The following is a 23362-nucleotide window of genomic DNA, read 5'->3' as shown; positions in this document are numbered from 1 at the left end:
CAGTTCATCGTTTATTCATTGATGGTTGAAATAAAGCAACATGCACAGATATATGCCTTTTATTAGTCTCAGCGTGTGTGTGTGTGTGTGTGTTGCTGGAAATGTAAGATGTGTGCTGATGCCCAAGGAGGCACCATATGCTGTTTAGACTCAGGAGCATCCCATCGCGGCGAACCCGTGGGTGAACTACCTCAGCTCCTTCTTGTGTCTCCCTCCATCAGCTCACGCATGCATCATCAGCCAGCGGGGGATGAAATCACGAAAAACCACTTTCCTTTTTTTTAATGCCATCATGAATAATTCTTCATATAGATTTTTTTTCTTTTGCAAGGTTGGAGACAGTCATGCTTGACACAGATCATGTTCAGCTGAAGTCCTGCAGAGGGCAGAGTTTTACTATCTATATGTTCAGGAACACAGTGAACATCCATGTTTGCATAGCTGATGGAGGGGTTGGATGTGCAGTTTGGGATGTTGGGTTTTGGATGAATGTTTAGCTTTGATATGTGCTGATATAAATGTTGTTGTAGTTACTAAAAAACATAATAGAGAAAAGTGCAGAGGCTAGAATGGGAAGAGTTGTTGGTGAGGACTCTTGACGCTCATGTGGTTGGCAAAGTCAAGTAGGAAAACATAGTTCAACCATCATCTGATGCATTACACGGGGGGCAACCTTGCACTGTTCCCTCTGTGAATAGAAACATAATTGTGGTTTCTTATTGTATTTATCAATGAGTCCACCTGGAGTTGGGATAAAAATGATATTCCAGTTGAATTAAGAAGGTGGAGATTGATAGTATTGTGTGGCTTCTTTTCCGCAGTGCGGTAAATTACCCCGGGGTAATTTTTCTCCCCTTTTCTTCCCTGTCACCGTTACCCCATCACCTGCCCTCCACAACGCCTCTTCGCTTTGGTCCGGAGGGAGCACCTCATCCCACACCACCAAGGCCTCTAATTGCTTTACTCTCATCCTGAGCGAGGCGGCTCTCCCGGGAAAAAAACATGAATAGACTTATGAATCCAAATTAATTTAAAAGCCACTTCATTAATAATTTAACTGGTAGGTCACATCAAGGGTCACACCGCAGGTGAGAGGATTACACTTTGGGGGTAAAAGATGTGTATATCTTGTGACATTATCATAACAGTGTGTGGTTTCAGGGCATTGCTGTAAAAGAGCTTAGTGCTCAGCCAGATTTCCCTTGAATAAACAATCGTTGATAACATTCTAGGTTTTAGAGAAGTGACTCTCCATGGGCTTATGTGAATAAAAGCTGCAGAGTACTTGTGGTTAATTAACAGATATTTAATCTGCCATCATCATTTCCAGCTGTCTCTGAAATCACAATCGGATTGATCAGGATCTTGCTGCTTTAAAAGCACCTCAAGGAATTCAGCTTCATCAGTCTTCAAAATCCAAATAATTCCTAACCCACCATTTTGCTGTTAGAGACCTCTCTATCATACACGTATCCACATTAACCGATTGGAATTGTTCCTCTTTATTGGCATTAGTGCTCCCCTCCTGGGATAAACATACTTAGACGATTGCTTCTTTGCAACTGTACATGATGCTGTAGTTTGATCCAGAGAGGATTTGGATGTCGGTGGCCTGTCGGGCCGGGGATGTGAGGTCATTGCACGTCACCTGATATGTCTGAACTCTCAGCTGTTGGTGGGAAAAAAACGAGGTGGAGATCATAGGTTAATTTGGGGAATCTTGAAAAATATGGATTTTTTTTTAAATCGGATTTTATTTTATGAAGTTTTTGCATCAGTAAGTCCAGATTTGTGCTTTGTCAATCACACCCTGTATCATCAAAGCGTCAGAGAGCGTTTGTCTCCTTTTGTTATTGCCTGTAGTTTAACAGCTTTACTGAATGCCACTTTTCATGAAATATCTACCTTGCAGCATTTCTACTGCAGCGAGTGCAACACAAGGAAATGTCAAACATTTAATTCCTTGCATTTGACTATCCAATTGTTATTGAAATTAATTTACTATTACGTCCATTAGAACTGCAAGAAATCAAATCTCAAAGAATATGTTGTTTGATTGCATTAATTGGTCCTGACATAAAAGCTGAGTGCACTAAAGTGCAAACCCGGCTCCATTTTCTATACATATTGTAATGCAGAATCTACATATTATATTATGTATTCTTTAGTGGTACAGGTGTTACAATCACATACTGTAAAATCAGCTGCTAATAAGCTGGCCAGAGATCAGGAAGCTGCAGCCAAAGTCTGTCTCCTGCTTGGTTCAGCTGCATTTTTGCTGCTGTACATCCTCACCGAGCTCACGCTTCACTCCTCTATAAAGCACCTTCTGATAAGTGATGTTTCTAACTGCTGACTTTACAAAATATCTCATACTTGCTAGATCATAGATCCTTGCTGCAACACGTAATTGTGAGGCATTGTGACACCTTGTGTAAGGAATTTCTGTCCCGAACAAATGGGTTGGCTGTCAAGTCAGTGTGCTGTTTTCCCATGTTAGAGGTCAGTAATACTGACAGAGGACAATACGGGAATGACAGAAATACAAGCCTCTGTACAGTAGCCAGCTGACTCCCTTATTAGATTACATTGATGTACTCCAGTTTGTAAAAACCAAAGACCGGATAACAAGATGAGAAGCGCAACATTTCGAGTATCTTCTTGCAGCTTTGGCAGCAGGGTATCACATAATATCATCTATCTATAGTTGGACAAATGCATTTATTTTCCTCTGCTGCAGTGCTATGTTTAACATCTGTCATGCCATTTTGATAGCTGCAGTCATTAAAGCTCATGGATAGACACGCCAACCTTTGCTTAGTAGGCTGTTTTCATGACCTGTGCAGCTGAGAGGTGACTCACTCACCGTCAGGAGCTGTGCACTCTAAAAGACAACCTGCTGTGAATTTGTAATTTGCCTTTCCACTCGTGTGATTTGTTCCTGCAGTTAAACTCTGGTTTGAATCCTGTCTGTGTGCCTAAATGCGCTGATGGGGGAGAGGTGCTGCATAATTCTGTTGCACGGCATGTGAACCTCCCTCTGTGCTGTTGAAGCCAGTGATGCAAACACTGCCGTAGCATTAACAGAGGGTATTTCAAGGGCTTCAACAGAGATACATTAAGCAGCATTAGCTCACATCAGAGCCAATTCAAAACACATGCAGAAAAGGTTTACGTGCATGCATTTCCAGAGGGGTTTGATAGCTTGATTACATTTCTGCTGCAATATTTTAGTTAGTTTGAATACCGTAATGCATGATAATAACTACTGATGCTGCCATCTCACTGTCATTCATGCTCCGTAAGGATACTATCCTGATTTACTGCCATGATTATTATGTAATCACCATCAATAGACACTCAACAAAACTGTCGAGGTGCAGGTCACGGACACATCCGTTTGTTTCTTCCTATATTTACAACTGCTGTTCACCATATATATATATATATATAGTTTTTCCACAGTCTATAAATGACAGCTCTTGTTTATCTAATTCTTCTGACCTTGTCCAACTCGCATTCTTCCATTCAAGATGCCCCCGTCCCCCCTTCTCCTTCAAATCCTCCAATGGAATCTGCGGCAAGTCTCTCTACGTCAGCAACATTGCAGGACCTCTGTGCTCCTCCAGCATTACATTCAGCCCCTATCTTCTCCTGCACTCATTAGTGCCAGGGGTAGAGGTGACAAGAACGGTCACACTATCTCAAAGTGATAAAATGCACAACAGAAGGTGCTGCAGAGAATTAGGTACTTCTGGAAAAGCCAGCACAAAAACAAAAGTGCATGCAATGGAGTCTTAAGAGTGGAGTTTGGTGCAGTGCACAATTTACATTCTACTGTATATTGATTAAATCGGTATACCCCATGGGAAGGAGTATTGAGCATCGAGACTGTAGGGTGGATTTTAGTTCTATCCTCTGCATTTTAAATGGCTTTATGCAGCATATCATTACTACTTAAGTATCCTACCTCAGCTCTCCCTGTAAAGACTTTATGTTTGTGGTAGTTAAAAGTGATATCCAAATGGATTTTTTTCGTACTGTCTTTTGCCTTCAAAACAACATCAAAGGGAAATATATTCTACATTAAGAGCCTTTAATCTTCATCCTCTGCACCATAGTTTACAGAAAGCTATCATTTTGAATTAAATAGCTGTTTTTCCTGATAGTGCACAAAACACACACGCACGCATGCGCGCGCTCACACATGCACACACACACACACACACACACACACACACACACACACACACACACACACACACACACACACACAGAAAGGGATGAGGGATTAACCATCTTGTCCTTGTCCAGTCCTTTGTTTCAAAGGATGTCCAATCAATCAAACCACTTGTTTTTTAATTCGATCTGTCAAATCAATATTAAGGCCTGCTTACCATAACACAGTTATTTGATTAATTGCATATGCATCTGGAAGTTAAGTTCTGGCTGTATAGGTTTTAACATGAACTATAAATAAAATACTGTATCTTGCTGTTGAATTTCATATCAGGCGTAAAAATAAATAAAAACACTGCTAAAATTATGATATGATCCATTTTACGCCTCTCTAAAGGAGCATGAGGGCAATGTAGATTCACTCTGACTGCAAACAAAGCTCTTGATAGCTCTTTCATCTCACAACGATTTATTAGCGCCCTGTTTGATCAGGATGCTTGTTAAAAGCTCTTTAAGATAAATTACAACCCCTTACGTCACATGCAGCACAGAGGGAAAGCTTAAAATGCTTTGTGTGCACAAAGGTCTGTTTGGCCTTCTGCTGTCTACCTGTAGACTACTGCACCACAAGGGCAATAGGGAAATCATATTACCTAAAAGCAAGCTGTTTTAGTAACTCATTCAAAGTTGAAACAGAGATAATAACTGGCCTGTTTTTGAGCTGTCTAGCTGGAGCACCAGGTTCTCAAATCATTAATATTTTCATTCTGTTAAATACGTCCATGTGAAGTTTTATGGACAAAAATTAAAATCATTAGACCTAAATTAAATCTAAACCTATTTTGGAGATTGTTTTCTCAATATTTCTAATGTCTTAGAACACAGTTGGTGTTTTTGTAGGCCTAGGCACTAAAAACGGGCCAATGAAAAATACCACATGCACATCTATTTCTTATTTTGCAATAGGCATAGTTAATGCCAACCTTTAAAATAATTACAGAAATAAATAATGTTGAATATAAATTAACCATCAGTCCATAAGAAAAAAATAGGTTGATTTATTTATTAATTATTTTGATTAGATGAGAATTATTTTGAAAAAATATGGAAAATTGTGCAGTAAGAATACCATTGGGACGTTTCTGTGATAGCAATGCAGTAGACTTCTGGAGAATTGGGCCTCGTTATTATTATTTCCCTTATTAATTGATGCATTTGATGTATTTGAAATAGACGACAATGAGATTAGAGTCGCATCCAGTCCTACATATAAAGTGGGCACAGAACTGTCTTATCGACGACCGCTTGTTCTCACGCGAGAATGGCGCTTGATGTTGCTGCTGCTGCGGCTGCTGAGGACAGCCTCTCTGCATCCCATCCCTCCCCTCCCCCCCGCGGACAAATCGGAATGGTTTCTTCCAGGCGAACATGTCACTGTCACCGCGGCGGTGACGGCAGCCGAAGTGTGAGAGCAGAGTGTGTGGGGGGGGGGGGAGAGAGAGAAGGAAGGCTTCATCCACTGCCTGCCATTGCAGTGCGGCGGCTGCTGCTCTGGAGCCACACCAGGAAGACCTTTCCATTCCTTTTTCTGTAAGAATTTCACAAGCACGCCGCGAGGACCATTGCTTTTACGAAAGGTGAATGGTTTTTTTGTTCTGCCTGTGAGTACGTCATGTCAGGAGAGTGTATTTCTCTGCAGCAACAGCAGCTGACTGGACGTGTATCTCTGCTGGCACAAGCGAACGATAACGGTTCGGTAACTTAGCTACCGTTCTGCTAGCAAACTGTATCTACGCGCTATGCTAAGTGGTTAGCTAGTTGCCCAACATGCTAACATTATCTTCCAACTGACACCATGAATAACGGTGTCCATTGCCCTATTTATTTATTTATTTTGCGGAGCTTGCGTAACCGATAACGTCAAGTGACAAACTGCCTGGCGGTTGAGCTGTCAACGGGCGGTCCGCGAGACAAGTGCGCGCATCGTCCAGGTAACGTTAGCTGTGATGTGCTATCCTAGCTCCTGGAACAAAATGTCGGCCAGTTTGGGGTTGATTTGACCAAGAGTGTGTAAGGGGGGTACACGATTAATTAGGTGTCAACCTGCTAGAGGCGAAGAGGGAGCGGTGTCGCGAGGCCAGCTGCTACAGATATGACATCGGGTTTTTTAAATTAGACGGAAGGTCAAGTGGTGGCTCGCCTTGTTGTGATGGTCCGTGAGTCAAACTTATGTGGGTCTTTGGTGAACCGTGGTAACAGTTGGCTCACGGTCTTAAGTTTCGGTGACACTGAAATACCTGCTCGCCTGTCCCTGTGTCTGTCACGTTACCAGCTGTCATAACAATGTCATGTCAGCTGTGTTTGGGGGCTTTCCTGTGAGCTACAGCCGGTGTTTGGTTAGCATCGCTCATATAACTATCTAGCTAACCTAACTGTTGACATTTCCATAACAAGGGACAGACTGCTGCTAACATGAACCAACAGCTCAGTTAGTCCTCTAGTCATCACCTGGTCAATATTATAAATAATGGACTGTATCGTATTGTTGACTGTTATTGTTTGTTTTGCTAAAATGTGCATCTGTACTGCATCACATTTGCATTGAGTTAGACTAGTCATAGCTACAGCTAGTATATGGACGGATAACATTGTACACTGCTTATTGTATTCACTGGTGTGTGCAAAATTACAGTATGGTGAGCCGGGATATGAAAAATTATCTTAGATATAAAAGTAACAGATTCTTTTAATCATAATATCGTGATTCAATGTGAATTTCTTAACCTATCCTTAAGCCCACATATTTCACAACCTCTGTTTGATTACATAATGTATGTAAGCATCATTAATAGTGGCCAGAATCAGGTATTACATATGTTCTTGGTGTTGGGTTGTATTCGCTTATTTTGTGAATGGTGTGTGGTGGATCGGTTAGTCCACCGAATTTACTTATAATAATAATAATAATAATAATAATAATAATCCATTTAATTTATATAGTGCTTTTCAAGATACTCAAAGACACTTTACATTATACACAGTAGACACAGCTACGGGGAGCAATGCAGGGTTAAGTGTCTTGCTCAAGGACACATCGACTAGGGCGGGGATTGAACTGCCAACCCCTTGATTGAAAGATGGGCATGCTAACCACTGACCCATAGTCACCCCTACTTGTCTGATTTGTTTTGTTTCTATAATGACAACAGCCTTTGCATCTAAAGAATTCACTAACATAACATGTCTTCTCTTACTATAACATATGTGCATTATAATCTATAGTTGGAATATCTATCAATGAAAGTATGATGATTCATTACTGCACATCTTTACATTACATTACATTACATGTCATTTAGCTGACGCTTTTATCCAAAGCGACTTACAATAAGTGCATTAAACCATGAGTCCAAACTCAGAACAACAAGAATCAAGCAAGTACAATTTCTTCAATAAAGTTAAACTACAAAGTACTATCCGTAAGTGCCATTTAAGTGCTACTAAAGTGCTAAACAACAAAGTGCTATTGGTAAGGGATATTTAAGTGCTCCTACGGCATTTAAGTGCTACCTATTCAAGGTATAGTCGAAAAAGATGTGTTTTTAGTTTGCGACGGAAGATGTAGAGACTTTCTGCTGTCCTGATGTCAATGGGGAGCTCGTTCCACCAATGAGGAGCCAGCACAGCAAACAGTCGTGATTTTGTTGAGAGTTTAGCTCGAAGTGAAGGAGCTACAAGCAGATTGGCAGAAGCCGAGCGAAGTGAACGGGCTGGGGTGTACGGTTTGACCATGTCCTGGATGTAGACTGGACCCGATCTGTTCGCAGCACGGTACGTAAGTACCAATGTTTTGAAGCGGATGCGGGCGGCCACCGGTAACCAGTGAAGGTCGCGGAGGAGCGGAGTAGTGTGGGTAAATTTCGGTCGGTTGAAGACCAGTCGAGCAGCTGCATTCTGGATGAGCTGTAGAGGTCGAATGGCATTAGCAGGTAGACCTGCCAAGAGGGAGTTGCAATAGTCCAGCCGTGAGATGACCAGAGCCTGGACCAGAACCTGTGCCGCCTTCTGAGTGAGAAGGGGTCGTATTCTCCTGATGTTGTACAGCATGTACCTACAGGAGCATGTTATTGCGGCAATGTTGGCAGTCAGGGAGAGTTGACTGTCGAGCGTCACTCCGAGGTTCCTGGCAGTCGGAGTCGGAACCAGCACTGAGTTGTTGAAGTTAATAGTTAGGTCGTGGGTGGGAGAGCATTTTCCTGGAAGGAGGAGAAGTTTAGTCTTGTCTGGGTTAATTTTCAGGTGCATGTTTATGTGCTATGACTTAAATAGGTTATCATTACTGGCCTCATGGTGGTAATGGCGACATGAAATGACAACGAGGCAAGACAACAGCTTTTTCAAATGAAGTGGGTGAGGCACAATACAGATGATATTTGTGGCAACCATTAGATGTTTCTGTTTCATTGCCCGATTAATCTCTCTCTCTCTCTCTCTCTCTCTCTCTCTCTCTCTCTCTCTCTCTCTCTCTCTCTCTCTCTCTCTCTCTCTCTCTCTCTCTATATATATATATATATATATATATATATATATATATATATATATATATATATATATATATATATATATATATTTTTTTTTTTTTTTTTTTTATATAATTCAGTTGGCTATGTTGCGCAGGTATGATTCTGGCAAGCATGTTGCCTGAAAAGAAACAAATATCTGCTGTTCAAGGGCGGCCATACATGTTGACCTAAGCTGTCATGAGAGCATCAGTCATTTGAGTCATTGTGGTTTTGGAAGGACAGATGTATCTGATATTTTGCCTACCTAGGTTAAATTTGACTGGAGTTAAGTAGTCCTGTGTATTTGAGGAAAATGTGTGGTATGAGAGGCTTATCTCTTGCTGGTTAATACATACCTATGTACCAATGATTCTGCATTGCTGTATTAATATCATGTATGTTGACACTTTCTAGATTTTTAGATCGTAGGTACACACACATATTAAGGCCAAGCCAAATGGCTTATTTTATTCATATAACAGACATCAAAGTAAATGTCATCAGGTATCTATTTGAAGAGATTAATGGTCTAGCTGTGAAGAGAGAGGCTGCTGGAAAACAATGCCAAAGAAATGGTGAGCGAAAATGGCACATGTTTCAGTGTTAGTGATACCCTAGAGGTGCTTATAGAATAAAAAGAAAATTATTGAGTGAGTTGGCCTGCAATGAGCTATCCTTAAGTATTATATCTCTGCTAACTACACCATGGATTATTTTGTATAATTCATATAGTTGTAATATTTTCATCTGCTGAGAGGTGAGACTTCAGACTGAGATGGACTTATGACACTAATTGTTTCATCCTGCTTGAGCTAATATATCTAATCCCTTTGTTCAATATAGGAGGATTTTCTGTTCTGCATCGCAGCCTAGTTTAATCCTGCCCCTCTTTATATCCACTCAAATGTTACTCTGCATGCTTTCTTGGCACAAGATGAATTAAATAGAACTGGTGCCAATAGAGAGGTTTCTTTTTCTTTTTTTTTAAACACAAAAGTCACACATCCGAGCATGTATAGATCATTTATTGTAATAATGTGTTTGTGTCGTCTGTTTTTGTCAACCTTCACAACCAATTCCAGGGACAGCATATAATGCAAAGTAGATTGCAATACACATACAAATACCCCTTGTCAATTGACATTTTGTGGGTCAGACTTTAAATAGTGATCATCTGTCTATCTTCTTTGGCTCCTTAAATATTTTATAGTATCACATTTTTAGGCTACTTTTTGGCGATGTATGAGTTGTTGGGAGATTGATTTATGGTTGCTGTTCACATTGAAAGGTCATTGCTTTGATTCATGTCCATGCTAAGACTTCCTATCAAACACCTTTTAGAATTAAAGTTCATGTCCCCAACGAACAGTAAGTCTCTGTGTTCGCAAATGGCATGTTTATGGTATGTTCATAGCTTCGGTTGTTATACAGAAGCTTGCTTAGATAAATCAAGTCCATCGTAAATCCAAATTTGAAAGGGGTGTGATACTATCAGGATGAAGAGGCTTGCAAAATCTCTCTTAATCACATTTCAACAATGAAACTCCTTTTTCTTATAGCGCACAAACATCCCTTATCATTACGGTTTTTCCTTGGCTCCGTTGTCCTCATTTCAATCACTGACTGAGAGAAGGCGGGGTGCAGGTCAGTGGCTCAGCTTATCAGCACATTCCTGCCCTCTTTATGTGCTCTGTGTGGGACACTGATAACTTCCACAGGGCTGATTGAGTTCAGGGGCTGATTTCCTGGTCCATGTGTTGAAGACACACTCAGGCTCTGGTTATGATCACTGACTCAAGCTGTGGATTCTGAAAATAGGTGTGTGTGTGTGTGTGTGTGTGTGTGTGTGTGTGTGTGTGTGTGTGTGTGTGTGTGTGTGTGTGTGTGTGTGTGTGTGTGTGTGTGTGTGTGTGTGTGTGTGTGTGTGTGTGTGTGTGTGTGTGTGTGTGTGTGTGTGTGTGTGTGTGTGTGTGTGTGTGTGTGTGTGTGTGTGTGTGTGTGTGTGTGTGTGTGTGTGTGTGTGTGTGTGTGTGTGTGTGTGTGTGTGTGTGTGTGTGTGTGTGTGTGTGTGTGTGTGTGTGTGTGTGTGTGTGTGTGTGTGTGTGTGTGTGTGTGTGTGTGTGTGTGTGTGTGTGTGTGTGTGTGTGTGTGTGTGTGTGTGTGTGTGTGTAAACTCAAAGCAAGAGTCAATTCTGTGTAATGTTTAATGTACCATTTCTATAGTTTTCTAAATAAAGAAAAAACCTACCTGCCTCAGCACCAAACAGCAGACAGACCAAGTCAGCGACTAAATGGTGAATAAACGAGAGCATTTAGCAGATAAGGAGTCAGATAGCTTGAGTTCAAAAACAGAGCTAAAAAGAGTACAAATTTGACTTTAAAATACCAGGTGGACAGAAATACAACTTCAAATTAATGATAATGTTGTTCCGTAACGGTTGGATATGTGACTACACAACTTTTCGCGAACACGTTTTCCAAATCAACTTAAAAGCATATATATATATATAATGTGTTGTGTTCCTTATTAGGGTTGCAAAGGGGCGGAAAGTTTCCACGGGAATTTTGAAAAAAATAATTTTTTTTGCAAAAGCATATAACAGGGAACTTAAATGTAGTTGAGAACAAGACTATGCACGCCTAGCTCAGCTGGACCCTGAATGCAGCTGGTTGGGAACAATGTCTGCCAGAAACATAAACGTAAACATAAACCGTTCTGTTGTTTTTGAACGTCTTTGTCATCAGTGTTGTCTGAACATTTCAGCCCTATGCCTGGCATGTGAGAGCGCCGAGTTGCGTAGAGGCCAAGAGCGGTATTGCAGACAGATAGAGATTTCAATTATAGCTTGCAACATTTTGAATTATGAACTATGAACTGAACTAGTTCATTTTAAAATTTGTGAACTATGAACTAGTTCATGTAGAAAGTGAACTTTCCCAACACTGTCATTACCTAGCATATTGATTACTTGGTAAACTGAAGCCATCTTCATTTTAAAACCAAGTTTATTTGTATACAGTAGACTAACTTTTTACAGCAGTGAGGAGGATGTTGATGAGGTCCAGGAAGAAAGCATTTAGACCTGAAAGGATTCAGGGAAAAACACACAAAAAAAATTGTGTTGGGGGGTGGTGATCATAGGGAATACACCTTTTTTTTTATTCAACGTTCGTGTTTTTGTTGTTCGATGAAAGAATAAAGTTCTACTCACAAAATGTCAAAAATGTCATTTTTAAAAGTTGTATTATAAATGTTTGCATGCATGTCTGCTTATGACATGGTAAATACAGTTAAATTACCCCAAAATTTCCAGTTAATTCCCGTGGAAAGTTTCCAACTTTGAATATTCCCGGAATTTTGCAACCCTGTTCCTTATCCACTGTCCCAGAGTGGCAGATTTAATCTTTAAAATACATTAGAGGGATAGGATATGATTGCAACTTATACTGGATTAATTATGTCATTATTAAGTCATTTTTGCTGTTTCCCATACAACATATCTTGAATTATAAAATGTGTTTTGGTAAAAGAAAGACAACCAGCAACACAATATGTGTCTTGTCTCCACTGAGGAACGTTCACTGGGTCTACACTGTCGGCATCAATATTATGACAGATAATAAAGTAATAATCACTAATTATCATACTGTCTAAACAAATTTAATGAGATCACTTTTTAATTACAGTGTTGACAGTCATCCTCAGTGTTTAGCACATCAAATAAGTTTTGCCTGCCGGCTTCCTCCATTTTGGAAACTGATACCAAATCATTGGTGGTTATAAGTACTGCGCCATTATGTGTAAGCAAAGCCGTTCTCTGTGTTTTCAAACCATCACTAAAGACATTTTATTCTATGATGCATGGCTATTTGTCACATGGACTGCCTTTGACACTCATCACTCACCTAAATTGTTACCACTCCAGTAACTTTATGTCTTGTCTTTTACTTTGGTTTGACTTCTATTATTTTTCTAAATAAAATATTAAGAATATATTTATACAGGTAGTAACAATGTCTCGTAAAAACGGGCAGTCGCGGAATACTTCTCTAGTCACAGGATTTTAATATATACTACAACTCAGTAAAAACAATACAATTATTTTAAATCAACTCGCAGTACATTGTTCAAGTATCCATAATTGAAACACAAAATGTCACAGAATGCTGGAGTAATAAACGGTACTGCACAAAGTATGAGAAACGTGTTTGTGAACAGTGCTGAAACCTTTTCATGATAAACATTAAAATTAGTGCAACAGCAGAATAACTTTAAAGCTTGAAAAGTAAGTCCAGTTGTCTGAACCACAATTCTTGTGATATTATTGAAATGTGCTGGGAAAAGAAAGATTTGTTTTGCAGAGTTTAATTACACCCTTGCATTCTGCAGTCATGAATGAAGTCTTAAAAAGAAGATGTAGTGGTGGCTAAACTGCAGACTTGAAAGCATTTAGCTGCTTGGGTTCCTTAGATGCCTCCTTAAGTTGATGTAGAAATAATTAATCTGGAGTCTGGTAGGCAGAAGCTGGTGGAGAGAGCACGCTATGTGTGGAATCTGTCACCACTCGCCGGCTCTGCTCTGAGGGATGTAAATGTAACTTGTTTCCATGCCAGCGGTGATTGGGTGTCCGTCAGGCTTGTCCAACTCAATCATTATCCTGACTGATGTGTGCGACGTCATGACCCACATGGCCTTTGCTTTTGTGTTGGATCCATGTTTGTCACATTGTGATTTTACTTTTATCTGAGGTTGTCAAACGTAGATGCTTTGTTTATGCTTTTAAGGTATTGTTTTCTTTTTATTTTCCCTCCTGTCATTGCATGTTGTGTATGTGTTGTATATTTTCACTGTGATGCATTTCTTCTTTCAGACTAACACATCTGTACAACACACTCAATGACACTCGGCCGCATCACCCATTTACTTTATGTGGATGCACAGTGCCTCATGTCAGTGGTCACTACCTCCTTCACACAGAGAACAGAGTCAATCATGCCCTTAGGTATGGGAGCTGTAATGTTATACACATGCGTTTATATCAATTAATAACTTGCATGGACAAACAAACATATGTTACAACAGCTGCACATGTTGTTTGTTTGTCCATGCGAGTTATTCATTAATGTAAACGCATGCAAATCACCTTCAACACTGTGGTCGGACCTGATGGTGTACAAATAAATATGTTGAGTAACATTTTTGCTATCCGAACGTTTGGTTTGCGTGTTATTCAACATACGAAAATGTCTCCAACGGTGGTGAAGTGCAATGTAGTCCTTCATCGGCCACAAGGACTGCCTGCGTATGTACAGTGTGTGGTTGGAACATACTGCAGATGCTGGAAGTTGGGGTAAAATAATGTAAAACACCTAAAACACCTGACAAATTGTCTAACCTTGTCCTCTAAATCCTGTTTGATTGGATACAAACTATTCTAAGATGGTTTCCACAGGATAGAACAATGTTCTTAGTTTTGTTTGCGTTTGTTGCAAACTGCATTGCAGTAAGCTCTTTTCTTAATGAAGCCTTTTTATTTGCCACACTGTAAACCCCATCATAACTTGGGCTGTATGATAATGAGCATTTCCTTGGGCAATCATAAGTGCGGGCTGTTGAGTTTATTTTGTCATAAAATAGGTGAACTTATTGAGCTAGTTTGAAAGAGGTGCAATCAAAATTAGCAGTAGTCTACTACCATTTAAAAACTAGCCGTTTAAACATATTGTTACACAAGTCACTTGGTTTCCTCTCATTCTGCCTGCACCTCCTCAGATTTCCTTGTTCCGTTGTTACATTTAGTTTTATCTGCTTCATTAGCAACCTGTTAATATAGTTTGTGTTGGAGGTGAGATTTAATGGAGAGTTTATTTATGTTGTCTTCAGCTGCAGTATAAAAAGCTAAGTATTAATAACTGTCAGTTTGACTGTCAGTTTGACGGTCAGTTATCCTCGATGGGATGCCGCTGATACTTGAGCATAATTTATGCATGAAATGCAGCACACCTGGGGTAGAGGGGCGTAATAATGTCCCACATGCAAAGAGAAGCGATGAATTCTACTCTGGCTCAACCCGGCACCTCAGGGGTTAAGTCCGATACAGCAGTTTACACTGCGGATGGATGTTCGCTAGTACAGAGGAGTCCCATGCTGAAGCAGAACTGCAGATCCCACACAGATCGCTGCCAAGCCAGAGGGGATTTGCTTCCATCCCATGAGCGTGTGAAGAGAGAGTCGGAGTGGGGGAAACATTTAGAAGAGAAAGATGTTCAGACCTTTTGCGGGGCAGAGGGAGCCGTAGGGTGTAGCTGCAGGGTGTGTTTCTCAATCCCTCACCTGTGGTCGTAATTTCAGTGGTTGCAGAGCCGAAAACAGAGGAAGGAAGGTGGGGGTCAGTCCCTCCTAGCACTGATTGGTGCGCTTATGCACTGAGGCTGCCGATGTGCGCCTGCAGGAATCTCCTGCTGGATTTACTGAGGAGTAGCTGGAGGTTGGAGTCGCCTTTTTGCGATTGTGTTCTCTGTAGTAGGCCAGGATGAATTGATGTAAGTACCTCTGATCTTTTATGCATCCAGTTTTATCTGAATACTAAAGCAACCCTTTAAAAAGATGAAGTGGATGAGGTGGAACTTTGTTTTACTTTAGCCTTTACATATATTGTGTGTGTGTGTGTGTGTGTTCTCATGGCTGTAATGGTTGGCAATTAAGTTTTAGTTTCAGAGCTAATGGGACTCATCTGTTAACCTTATCACTCGTGCATTGCTGCATCTCTGTTAGCTGCCCTCCATTAGAGATCCACAGCACAGTGTCGAACCATGTTGTATGTGCAGAGTGCGACCTATCTCTCAGGGGACCCCCTGACTGGCTGAGGCATGGGCCCTCATTAGCATTTGAATATGTTCTCCGAGGCAAGGGAGATTTAGCAGTTGTCAGCACTCCCCAGAACATCGTTTTCAATTTCTGAAGTGATCAATCATCCTATTCTACTTGTTTGCTGCTTCACTGCCAGCAGCCACCGTGGAGTGTGATCCTGTTCTTGTTTTTCTGTCTTTGGCCGCAGTGCAACTTGCACACTGTCCTGAAAGTATCCTCGTTGTAGCAATTTGCTCATTGCTGGAATGCAAGTCGTTTGTGTGAGTGTCGTTCCCCGTTTGATTTAATGATCGAATGGCTCTGAGAACTTTGGAAAACACAAGATGCTTCTTTCCCTGCTGGAGACTGACACATTTAGCTTTATTGCTGCTCTCATCATGTGGGGATCTGTAGTTGTACTGTGGAAGCTCATTTGGGCTCAAAGTGGCGTCTTCTCTAAAACTGATATTAGAAATAGAAAGAAAACCCTAAGTTTGTTTATTTTCAGCTAATTGTCGACATTCTCTACCACTCTGTGTATCATGAATATTCCAGCATCAACAGTACACTTTCACTGCACTGTTACTTTAAAGGCTTTATGAATGTGAGCTACCTCTCTGTTGTCCTCAGGCCTTACAGACAATTCCAACAAATGGGCACTAGAGAGATTAATGTATTTTCTATGCTGTAATGCATCATTTGTGTCAGTCAGTCCGTGGCCTTAAATCTAACAAGAGGGTTATTAAACATTCTCCAGTGTTCATGCTGCAAGTTTCCCTTAAATCACTCTGTTGCAGCATCACAACGGCAGAATTAATGAGAGCTATTTTTAGCCACTCTTGTCCCAGAGCGGTCAAAATTGAATAAGGTTCAGCCTCACCCCTAAACCATACTATAGCACAAAATCTATTCTCTTAGTCAGATAATTGAATGCCCCACCATATTGCCTCAGTTCCCTCTTTGGAAGAACTATGATTTTGTTTTTCTGCTGAATAGAGAGTTGGGGAGCCAGCAGTCTTTCATTTTAATGATACTCCAAAGTGAATACAAAATGAAACACCAACTGAGCTTCCCTCATCTCTGGCCTTGTTGGGCTAGTATTGTGAAGATTTTCATAAAATAGATATTATTATTATTATTATTATTATTATTATTATTCTGTTTTGGTTCTATTAATCTACAAAGTGTAGAATAGAACCTGAGTTACTACTACTTGTAACATAGCAAACAATTGCCTTCACCAGTTGGTTTTAGGTGGGAACGGGTTGTCTTTGTGATGGCTACAGTGGGTAATCTGAAAAGGGAAGAAATAGATAAAGGCTATGTGTTTTTAAATACAAGTTTTAAAACAAAATAACAATGAATTCAATGTAAAGAAATCTGCCAATGAAACAAGTGAAAACACGCTTGATAAAACTTATTGACATACGATGTAAAATGGGGCTTTTAAGATAAAGATATTTTTAAATTAGCTGGGGAAACTCCTTTGAGCTATAGTTCATTAGTATTAAGTAGTATTTCACTTAACAAGATATTCAAAATGCATTTTCTAAAAACAAGTCCCTCTTTCGCACTCAGATGTTACTTTGAGGTGATTGTGTTGTGTTATGAGATATTTGGAATAGTGATTACACAAATATACTTTTGGGAAGGTTTTGCATTTCTTTTTTCTTGCATTGTAGCACGAAGATCAGCTGCTTTTTTATATTTTATCTGCCACATTGGATTTGAAAAGAACTGTCTAAAGACAAAAAGCCATTTTAGGCAAATATACCAGGCACATCTCCAATGTGAGGATGTTTTATATAGTTGTTCACTGAATATTTGGGGGTTTGAACTGCTGGTTGGACAAAATAAGACATCAGATGACTTCAACAATAGATTGGCGTTTTTCACTATTTTCTGAAAATGTTTAGACCAAATAATTAGTCAAGATAATGGTCTGATCGATAATGAAAGTAATCGTTAGCTGCAAAATGTAGTGTTTTGTCAAACCCAAATGTATTTAGTTTACTATCAAATAAAGCTTAGATGCATATTTACATTTGAAAAGCTTGAGCCAACTTTTGTTGAAAACATAATTTACATAAATTATTCATCTATTATCGAAATAGCTTTTGATTAAATTTCAGTTGATCGACTGATTGATTAATGAACTAATCGGTTCAAATTTACAATAATAGAAAATCACTATAGGTGAAGCTCTGAATTGATTCCCATGTGGAATTAGTCAAACAGCTGACGTTGGAGTCTTTCTTTTAAAGGCATGCTTAAATAGATTATTCTACTGAAGAATTAAACCACACACCTGGTGTATTGAATAATTGTATCGTTTACCATTTTTATATTTTGACATAGTCCATTTTGCCCACAGCTTTCCTGTCCTTTCTCCACTCAGCTGTGTGCGATCCATCTGTGTCGTTGTCCATCTGTGTTGTAGTGCTGGCTCCCAAGTTGCCTGGTTGTAATCCCCCAAGCATGACCCAACCGCCATGGTGCGTCTCTGCTGTGGAGCGGCTGCCAGCTCCGGCTTGTGGGCTTGAAGCTTCTGTTGGCACCAGTTGTTTGTGGCCATAAAGGGTGTACACAACAGTGCCACAAAAACTCATCAGTCACTGGCTACTGAAGCGACTTTAGTAGATACTGTCCACGTGAGCAGTGCAGTCGACTCAAACGTTTCCCTTCTCGTTCTTTTATGTTTACTTGACCTTTGAGATTAGTGTCTTTGCCTCTGAATAGGGCACTGGGATGTTCGGCTGTGACACCGACTGCATAGTGCCGTGTGGTGTAGCTTTTGGTTTTATTGTGCTGCAAAACATTTCTCTGTTAATCCCAACAAAGAACAGCACTTTTGAGGTGACATGTTTTTGTTATTAGTGAAGACTGCGTTTAGAGACACATGATGCAACATAATTGCAAAAAGAGGGCTAGTTTAAAATTAATACTAACCCTAAATTAATTTTTTGTTATACCTCCCACGGTTGAGAGGAACCTTCAGACACGGCCTGAAAATGTCAGGCCACTTAAACAACACCACACTGTTCCCCCTCTGTTACCAGAGCAACAAGCTCTGCAGGAGGAGAAAGCGCATGTGTTACACTCTGCAGGACCCGCTAAATCTTTTTTTTTTCTACTAAATTCTGTTTAGATTGTATTTAAATTTCTTCTGTTTTGCTTCATTTGGGATTATTTATCCCATTAATTTTATGGTAATTTATTTGTATTGTATGAGACACAGTGAGCGTTCTCTAATCATATTTTCCAGACAACAAAATCACATTTCTCACAAACACAAGGCCTAAACATTTTATGTTTGTGTGTATTTGTGTTACGCTTCATAAATGCCAATACATCATTTATGGAAGTAGGAATGTCAACTGGAAACAATAACTTTGCAGTTTAGTGACAAAGCATCCATAAATTTAGACTAAATGTTCGAGTTCTTTGCATCAGCGTTTCCACATTGCTGATCAAGAAGACACAGGCATAAATCCTCCTCCCCGCAGAGCAAACTTTCCAGTGAGAATTCATCCGTTTTCAGCATACTTGTTAATATTCAGATGTCTTTTTTTTCCTTTCAAGTGCAGTGTATTCGATGTAAAAAGCCAGGGGGAGTTCCTCTGTTCAACCCTTTGTTCATAAGTCCCACCATAAACTGCTTGAGGAGTTTGTGACTGTTGCTGCCAAGCTGAGAACGTCTGAGGCCACTTGTGGCGATTTATTCAGCTGCCTGTATCCTGACAGACACGAGCTAAAGATGGCACTTGGCTGACAGGTCATGACAGACAAGAGGACGAGGTGTTGAATGAAGCCTGGTAAATAATCAAATAAAACGATAAACAGGACCGCATCATTCTTTATATATTTTTATTTTTGTTATGTTTGCCTGTGGCTTATTATCACTTTAGGGAATTTGATAGCAGGTTGTCGTGCTGATGTGGTGCAGATTAATCTTCAACATAAGTTGGGCTGACACTTTGGGGTATGAAGCTGCCAACAAGGTGGCAATGATGTCATCTGAGGGTCCAAGCACTGAAACTGATGCTGCATTTAATGTAAGGTTCATCTCCCGTTGTTCGTCTTGTCATCACACTTTAACGTGAGAGATCGCTCCTCCCAATGAGTCTTCGGCCTCGGTGGCCGTACTGTAAGTGTTTGAGCAGTCAAAGAAATTACCAGCAAAGCAGGAGGAAAATGTGTGATAGCCTCACCTATTAAGTTCACACTCTTAGGATCAATTTACATGACAAATGGGGGTTATTGCATTAGGCGCTGTGAGGTGGATTGTAATTTTCTCCAGAGGGATGAACCTCGTAGTTTTTATACGCAGTCATTGGATGGCTAATGTGTCGTGCGATTGTGGTGGAGGTGGAATGATCTAGAAGATGAGATGAGATAAGAAGTATGCTGTGGGGCGCCGAGGACCGTGCTGACCTGACAGCTGAAGGAGGTGACCTTCAGCTTACCCTCTGTGAAATTGAAGCACATCCTCCGTCACATTAACAACCAAAGACTTATTGTTAGTGTGGCCTCATTGTATTCAGTCGGGTTTGTATCATTTTGTTGTATGATTGTATTAAATGAAAAAGGGGACCTCAAACTGTGAATGTACGAGGAAGGAGAGCATGGCGATGTGGTCTGTTTGGCAATGTGTGAGTGCACTGCAGATAAAACCGAGCACAACACAGTGCTATCTGCCTCCCTGTAAATAGGTAACAGTGAAGCAAACTCAATAACCTGCTGGGTGCAGCCCTGCATGTGTATAGTGGCTGTGACAGTTTGCATCCTTATTAGATTGTGAATGTCAAGAGCCCACTGAGACTGCATTCCTCTTTTACTAGGAACTTTTAACTCGGTAGAGGGGATGAAGTGGAAATGGACTTCAGTCAAATGCTATTATGTCTTCCATAAAGCGTATGATTTAGGCTGTTCACTGTTCTTACTTAATGTTTTCAGTATGCACTTTTTTTTCCTATATATTTGACAGTGCAGGCTTTAGTGTTGTTAATTTCTTATGCAAATCATAATATAAAACAGATTTCTCCAGATTGCATGGTCTGTGACTTATTGTGTTTTGACAAAATAATCGAAGGCCTAATTTTTTTTTAACATTTTTGTTAGTTTTGTCTCACCAGAAAAAATATTATTTGAGAATCTTGAACCAGTGACTTTTTGCCATATTTGCTTTTCCGTGGGTGTCCCTGCTGTAATAAGATGATCAGGTCTACAACAGTTCTATGTTTCTGTCTTCCAGAGTGCAGCAATGGAGGAGACTGTCATTTGGGAACAGCACACAGTAACACTACACAGGGTAAGTATCTGTTCTCCTCCCTCAGATGCTCTTTACTTCTGTCCAGATATGGTCCTGGTCCAGATATCTCTCTACCCTGCCTGTTTTTACCATCTCTGCCTCCATCCCCCATCCCTGCAATTTTCTTCCCTCCTATTTCCAGGATTACATCATGTAGGAAGTGCTTACTGTGTACACAGTTGCAAGTGGAACAAACAAAACATCACAGTCATTACAGGGCTTGTCTTGGGAGCCTGAATAATAGACACTAAAAGTGCATTCAAACTACACTGTAGATTCTAACACGCTACAGTTACAAGTTTACGCGCTTGCTGGCAGTGAAAAATGCTGATGTTGTGTATCTTTTGTAATAGTGTAGATTTGGTTTACTGTCGCATAAAATGGTTCAATGTCATAAGTACATATATGCGTATGTTTTTCTTAGTCAGTCATCTCTGTCTATCTGTATCCAGACTTTTAGATTATGTTCAGTATTTTGGTCTACACAGAAAGCTATATCAACATCCTAATCTATGTTTCTCTGTCTGCAGGCACCAGGGTTTGGCTTCGGGATAGCCATATCAGGAGGTCGGGATAACCCTCATTTTCAGAGTGGCGAGACCTCCATTGTCATTTCGGATGTGCTGAAAGGAGGCCCTGCAGAAGGCCTACTGCAGTAAGACGTTTGCTCTATTATTGGCAGCCTGGTCAAATTGCAAGTTATTAGTATTACATTACCCTTCCTGCTACAGAGAGACTCCAGCATGTCTCATATCTCTGTGTCCCTTCTCTAGGGAGAATGACAGAGTCGTTATGGTCAATGCTGTCTCCATGGACAATGTGGAGCACGCATACGCAGTCCAGCAGCTTCGTAAAAGTGGGAAAATTGCCAAAATTGTGAGTCAACAGTCCTTATGATTTCCTTTCAAAAGCTTTGGGTAAAACTTCTTTCAGAAACGACAATGTTGACATATCTTTATCAAATTGTATGTCATTTAGACATTTCTTATATATTTCACAATTGACTAGTAGAAAAAATGATTGATGGAGTAATTGATTCATCTTTCTGATCTCATATTGCATTTCCTTTTCCCAGACAATTAGACGGAAGAGAAAGGTGCATGTCCCCATGGGCCGCCTAGGGGAGAGGGAAACGATGTCGGAGCATGACGAGGAGGAGGACAGCTATGATGAAGAGATATACGAGACGCGGAGCGGACGCAGCGCCACTTACAGCGGTGTGGGCGGGGCCATGAGCAGGCGCAGCGGCCGGAGCAGCGGGCGACGGGACCGGGAACGTGAACGCAGCGGCTCGCGAGAGAGGAGCCTCTCCCCGCGCTCAGACCGCCACTCACACAACCTGCCCCCACGGCCCGCAAAGGTCACACTTGTCAAATCTCGCAAAAATGAAGGTGAGGCTCACAAAGTCGAGGGCACAAAGACATTTTTCTGAGGGAATCCAGGAAATCACCTGCCATTTTATTTATCCAACTAGGCTTTAAGGAGAGAATAAGACCTCTAAATCAGCATTGGTCAACTGCCAGAGTAAACAAAACTCGCCAGCCGCAGCAAAATCCTAGTTTACTCAAGTAAATCTAAGTAAAAGAGCAATTAATCTTCTTTAATCAGTACTGTTAATCCCAGCGGGAGCAGCAGCTTGACAGCCGAGTGTGGTCGGTGCGGTGTGGCCACGTGAACTCTGTGCTAACATGGTCTTTGTTGCTGTCGTTCACTCTGTAAGCAGAATATGGCCTGCGCCTGGCCAGCCACATCTTTGTCAAGGACATTTCCCCCGAGAGCCTGGCAGCCAGAGACGGCAACATCCAGGAAGGAGATGTTGTTCTGAAGGTGAGGCATAGGACGTCAAGAAGCATGCTGGAAATGTGCTATGTATATCATGAAATATTAAACATGAACGAGACAATTGGAAATTACATTATATTATCATTTATTTTTCCCCTTTTTGTGCTGATGGAGAGAATAATTAATATTGTGCTGGAATTTACTCACTCTAATTAATTTTCTATCTATCTAATGTTGCATAACAGTACTTGCAGTTGCAGCTTCATCTGCCTGATGTTACTCAATTCTTTCACATTTGAAAGAAAGTATAAAATAGATCTATGTTCTTTTTGAACTGAAGCTGTTCTGATTCAATCGCTTCTCGCATTCAGCCTTCTCACACATGTAATTTTACTCTCTTTGAATACTACCATTTAAGGAATGAAAGGTTCATCAGATGATTAAAGGAATGAATGGTCAAAATGATGTGCTAGTTCGTACTGCACAGCCCAATCTGAAGCTTACTAATTGATTTGACCCGGACAAACATAATCAGTGATGCACTTAATTTGCATTTGATCTTGTGCCCTTTGAACTATGCATGTGTAGCCTAAATGTAGCTTTTTATATGACAACTTTATTGCAATAAATTGTTGTTCTTTTTTTCCCTTCTTTTTTTAAATATATTTAACTTCTGTT

General features: G+C 40.5%; 1 protein-coding gene across 8 annotated transcripts in view; it reads left to right on the top strand.

The window, feature by feature from the left end:
- Window positions 1-5617: 5617 nt before the first annotated feature.
- Window positions 5618-23362, top strand: part of tjp1b (tight junction protein 1b) — a 32326-nt gene continuing 14581 nt past the window's right edge. For 2 of the 8 annotated variants that reach the window (XM_034534937.1, XM_034534932.1), the window contains exons 1-6: window positions 5618-5816; window positions 20846-20902; window positions 21433-21557; window positions 21676-21778; window positions 21978-22293; window positions 22626-22729. In XM_034534937.1, the coding sequence (XP_034390828.1) occupies window positions 20855-20902; window positions 21433-21557; window positions 21676-21778; window positions 21978-22293; window positions 22626-22729 (696 nt within the window). In that variant the 5' untranslated portion in view covers window positions 5618-5816; window positions 20846-20854. Of the gene's footprint in view, window positions 5817-6116; window positions 6171-20845; window positions 20903-21432; window positions 21558-21675; window positions 21779-21977; window positions 22294-22622; window positions 22730-23362 lie in introns of those variants that run through there. The other 6 variants (XM_034534934.1, XM_034534930.1, XM_034534935.1 and 3 more) reach the window with 4 other exon arrangements.

The sequence above is a fragment of the Cyclopterus lumpus genome, chromosome 6, assembly GCF_009769545.1.
Source record: "Cyclopterus lumpus isolate fCycLum1 chromosome 6, fCycLum1.pri, whole genome shotgun sequence".
Lineage (NCBI taxonomy): Eukaryota > Metazoa > Chordata > Actinopteri > Perciformes > Cyclopteridae > Cyclopterus > Cyclopterus lumpus.
Note: the sequence above shows the minus strand (reverse complement) of the source record. Positions and strands in the feature narration are given on the sequence as shown.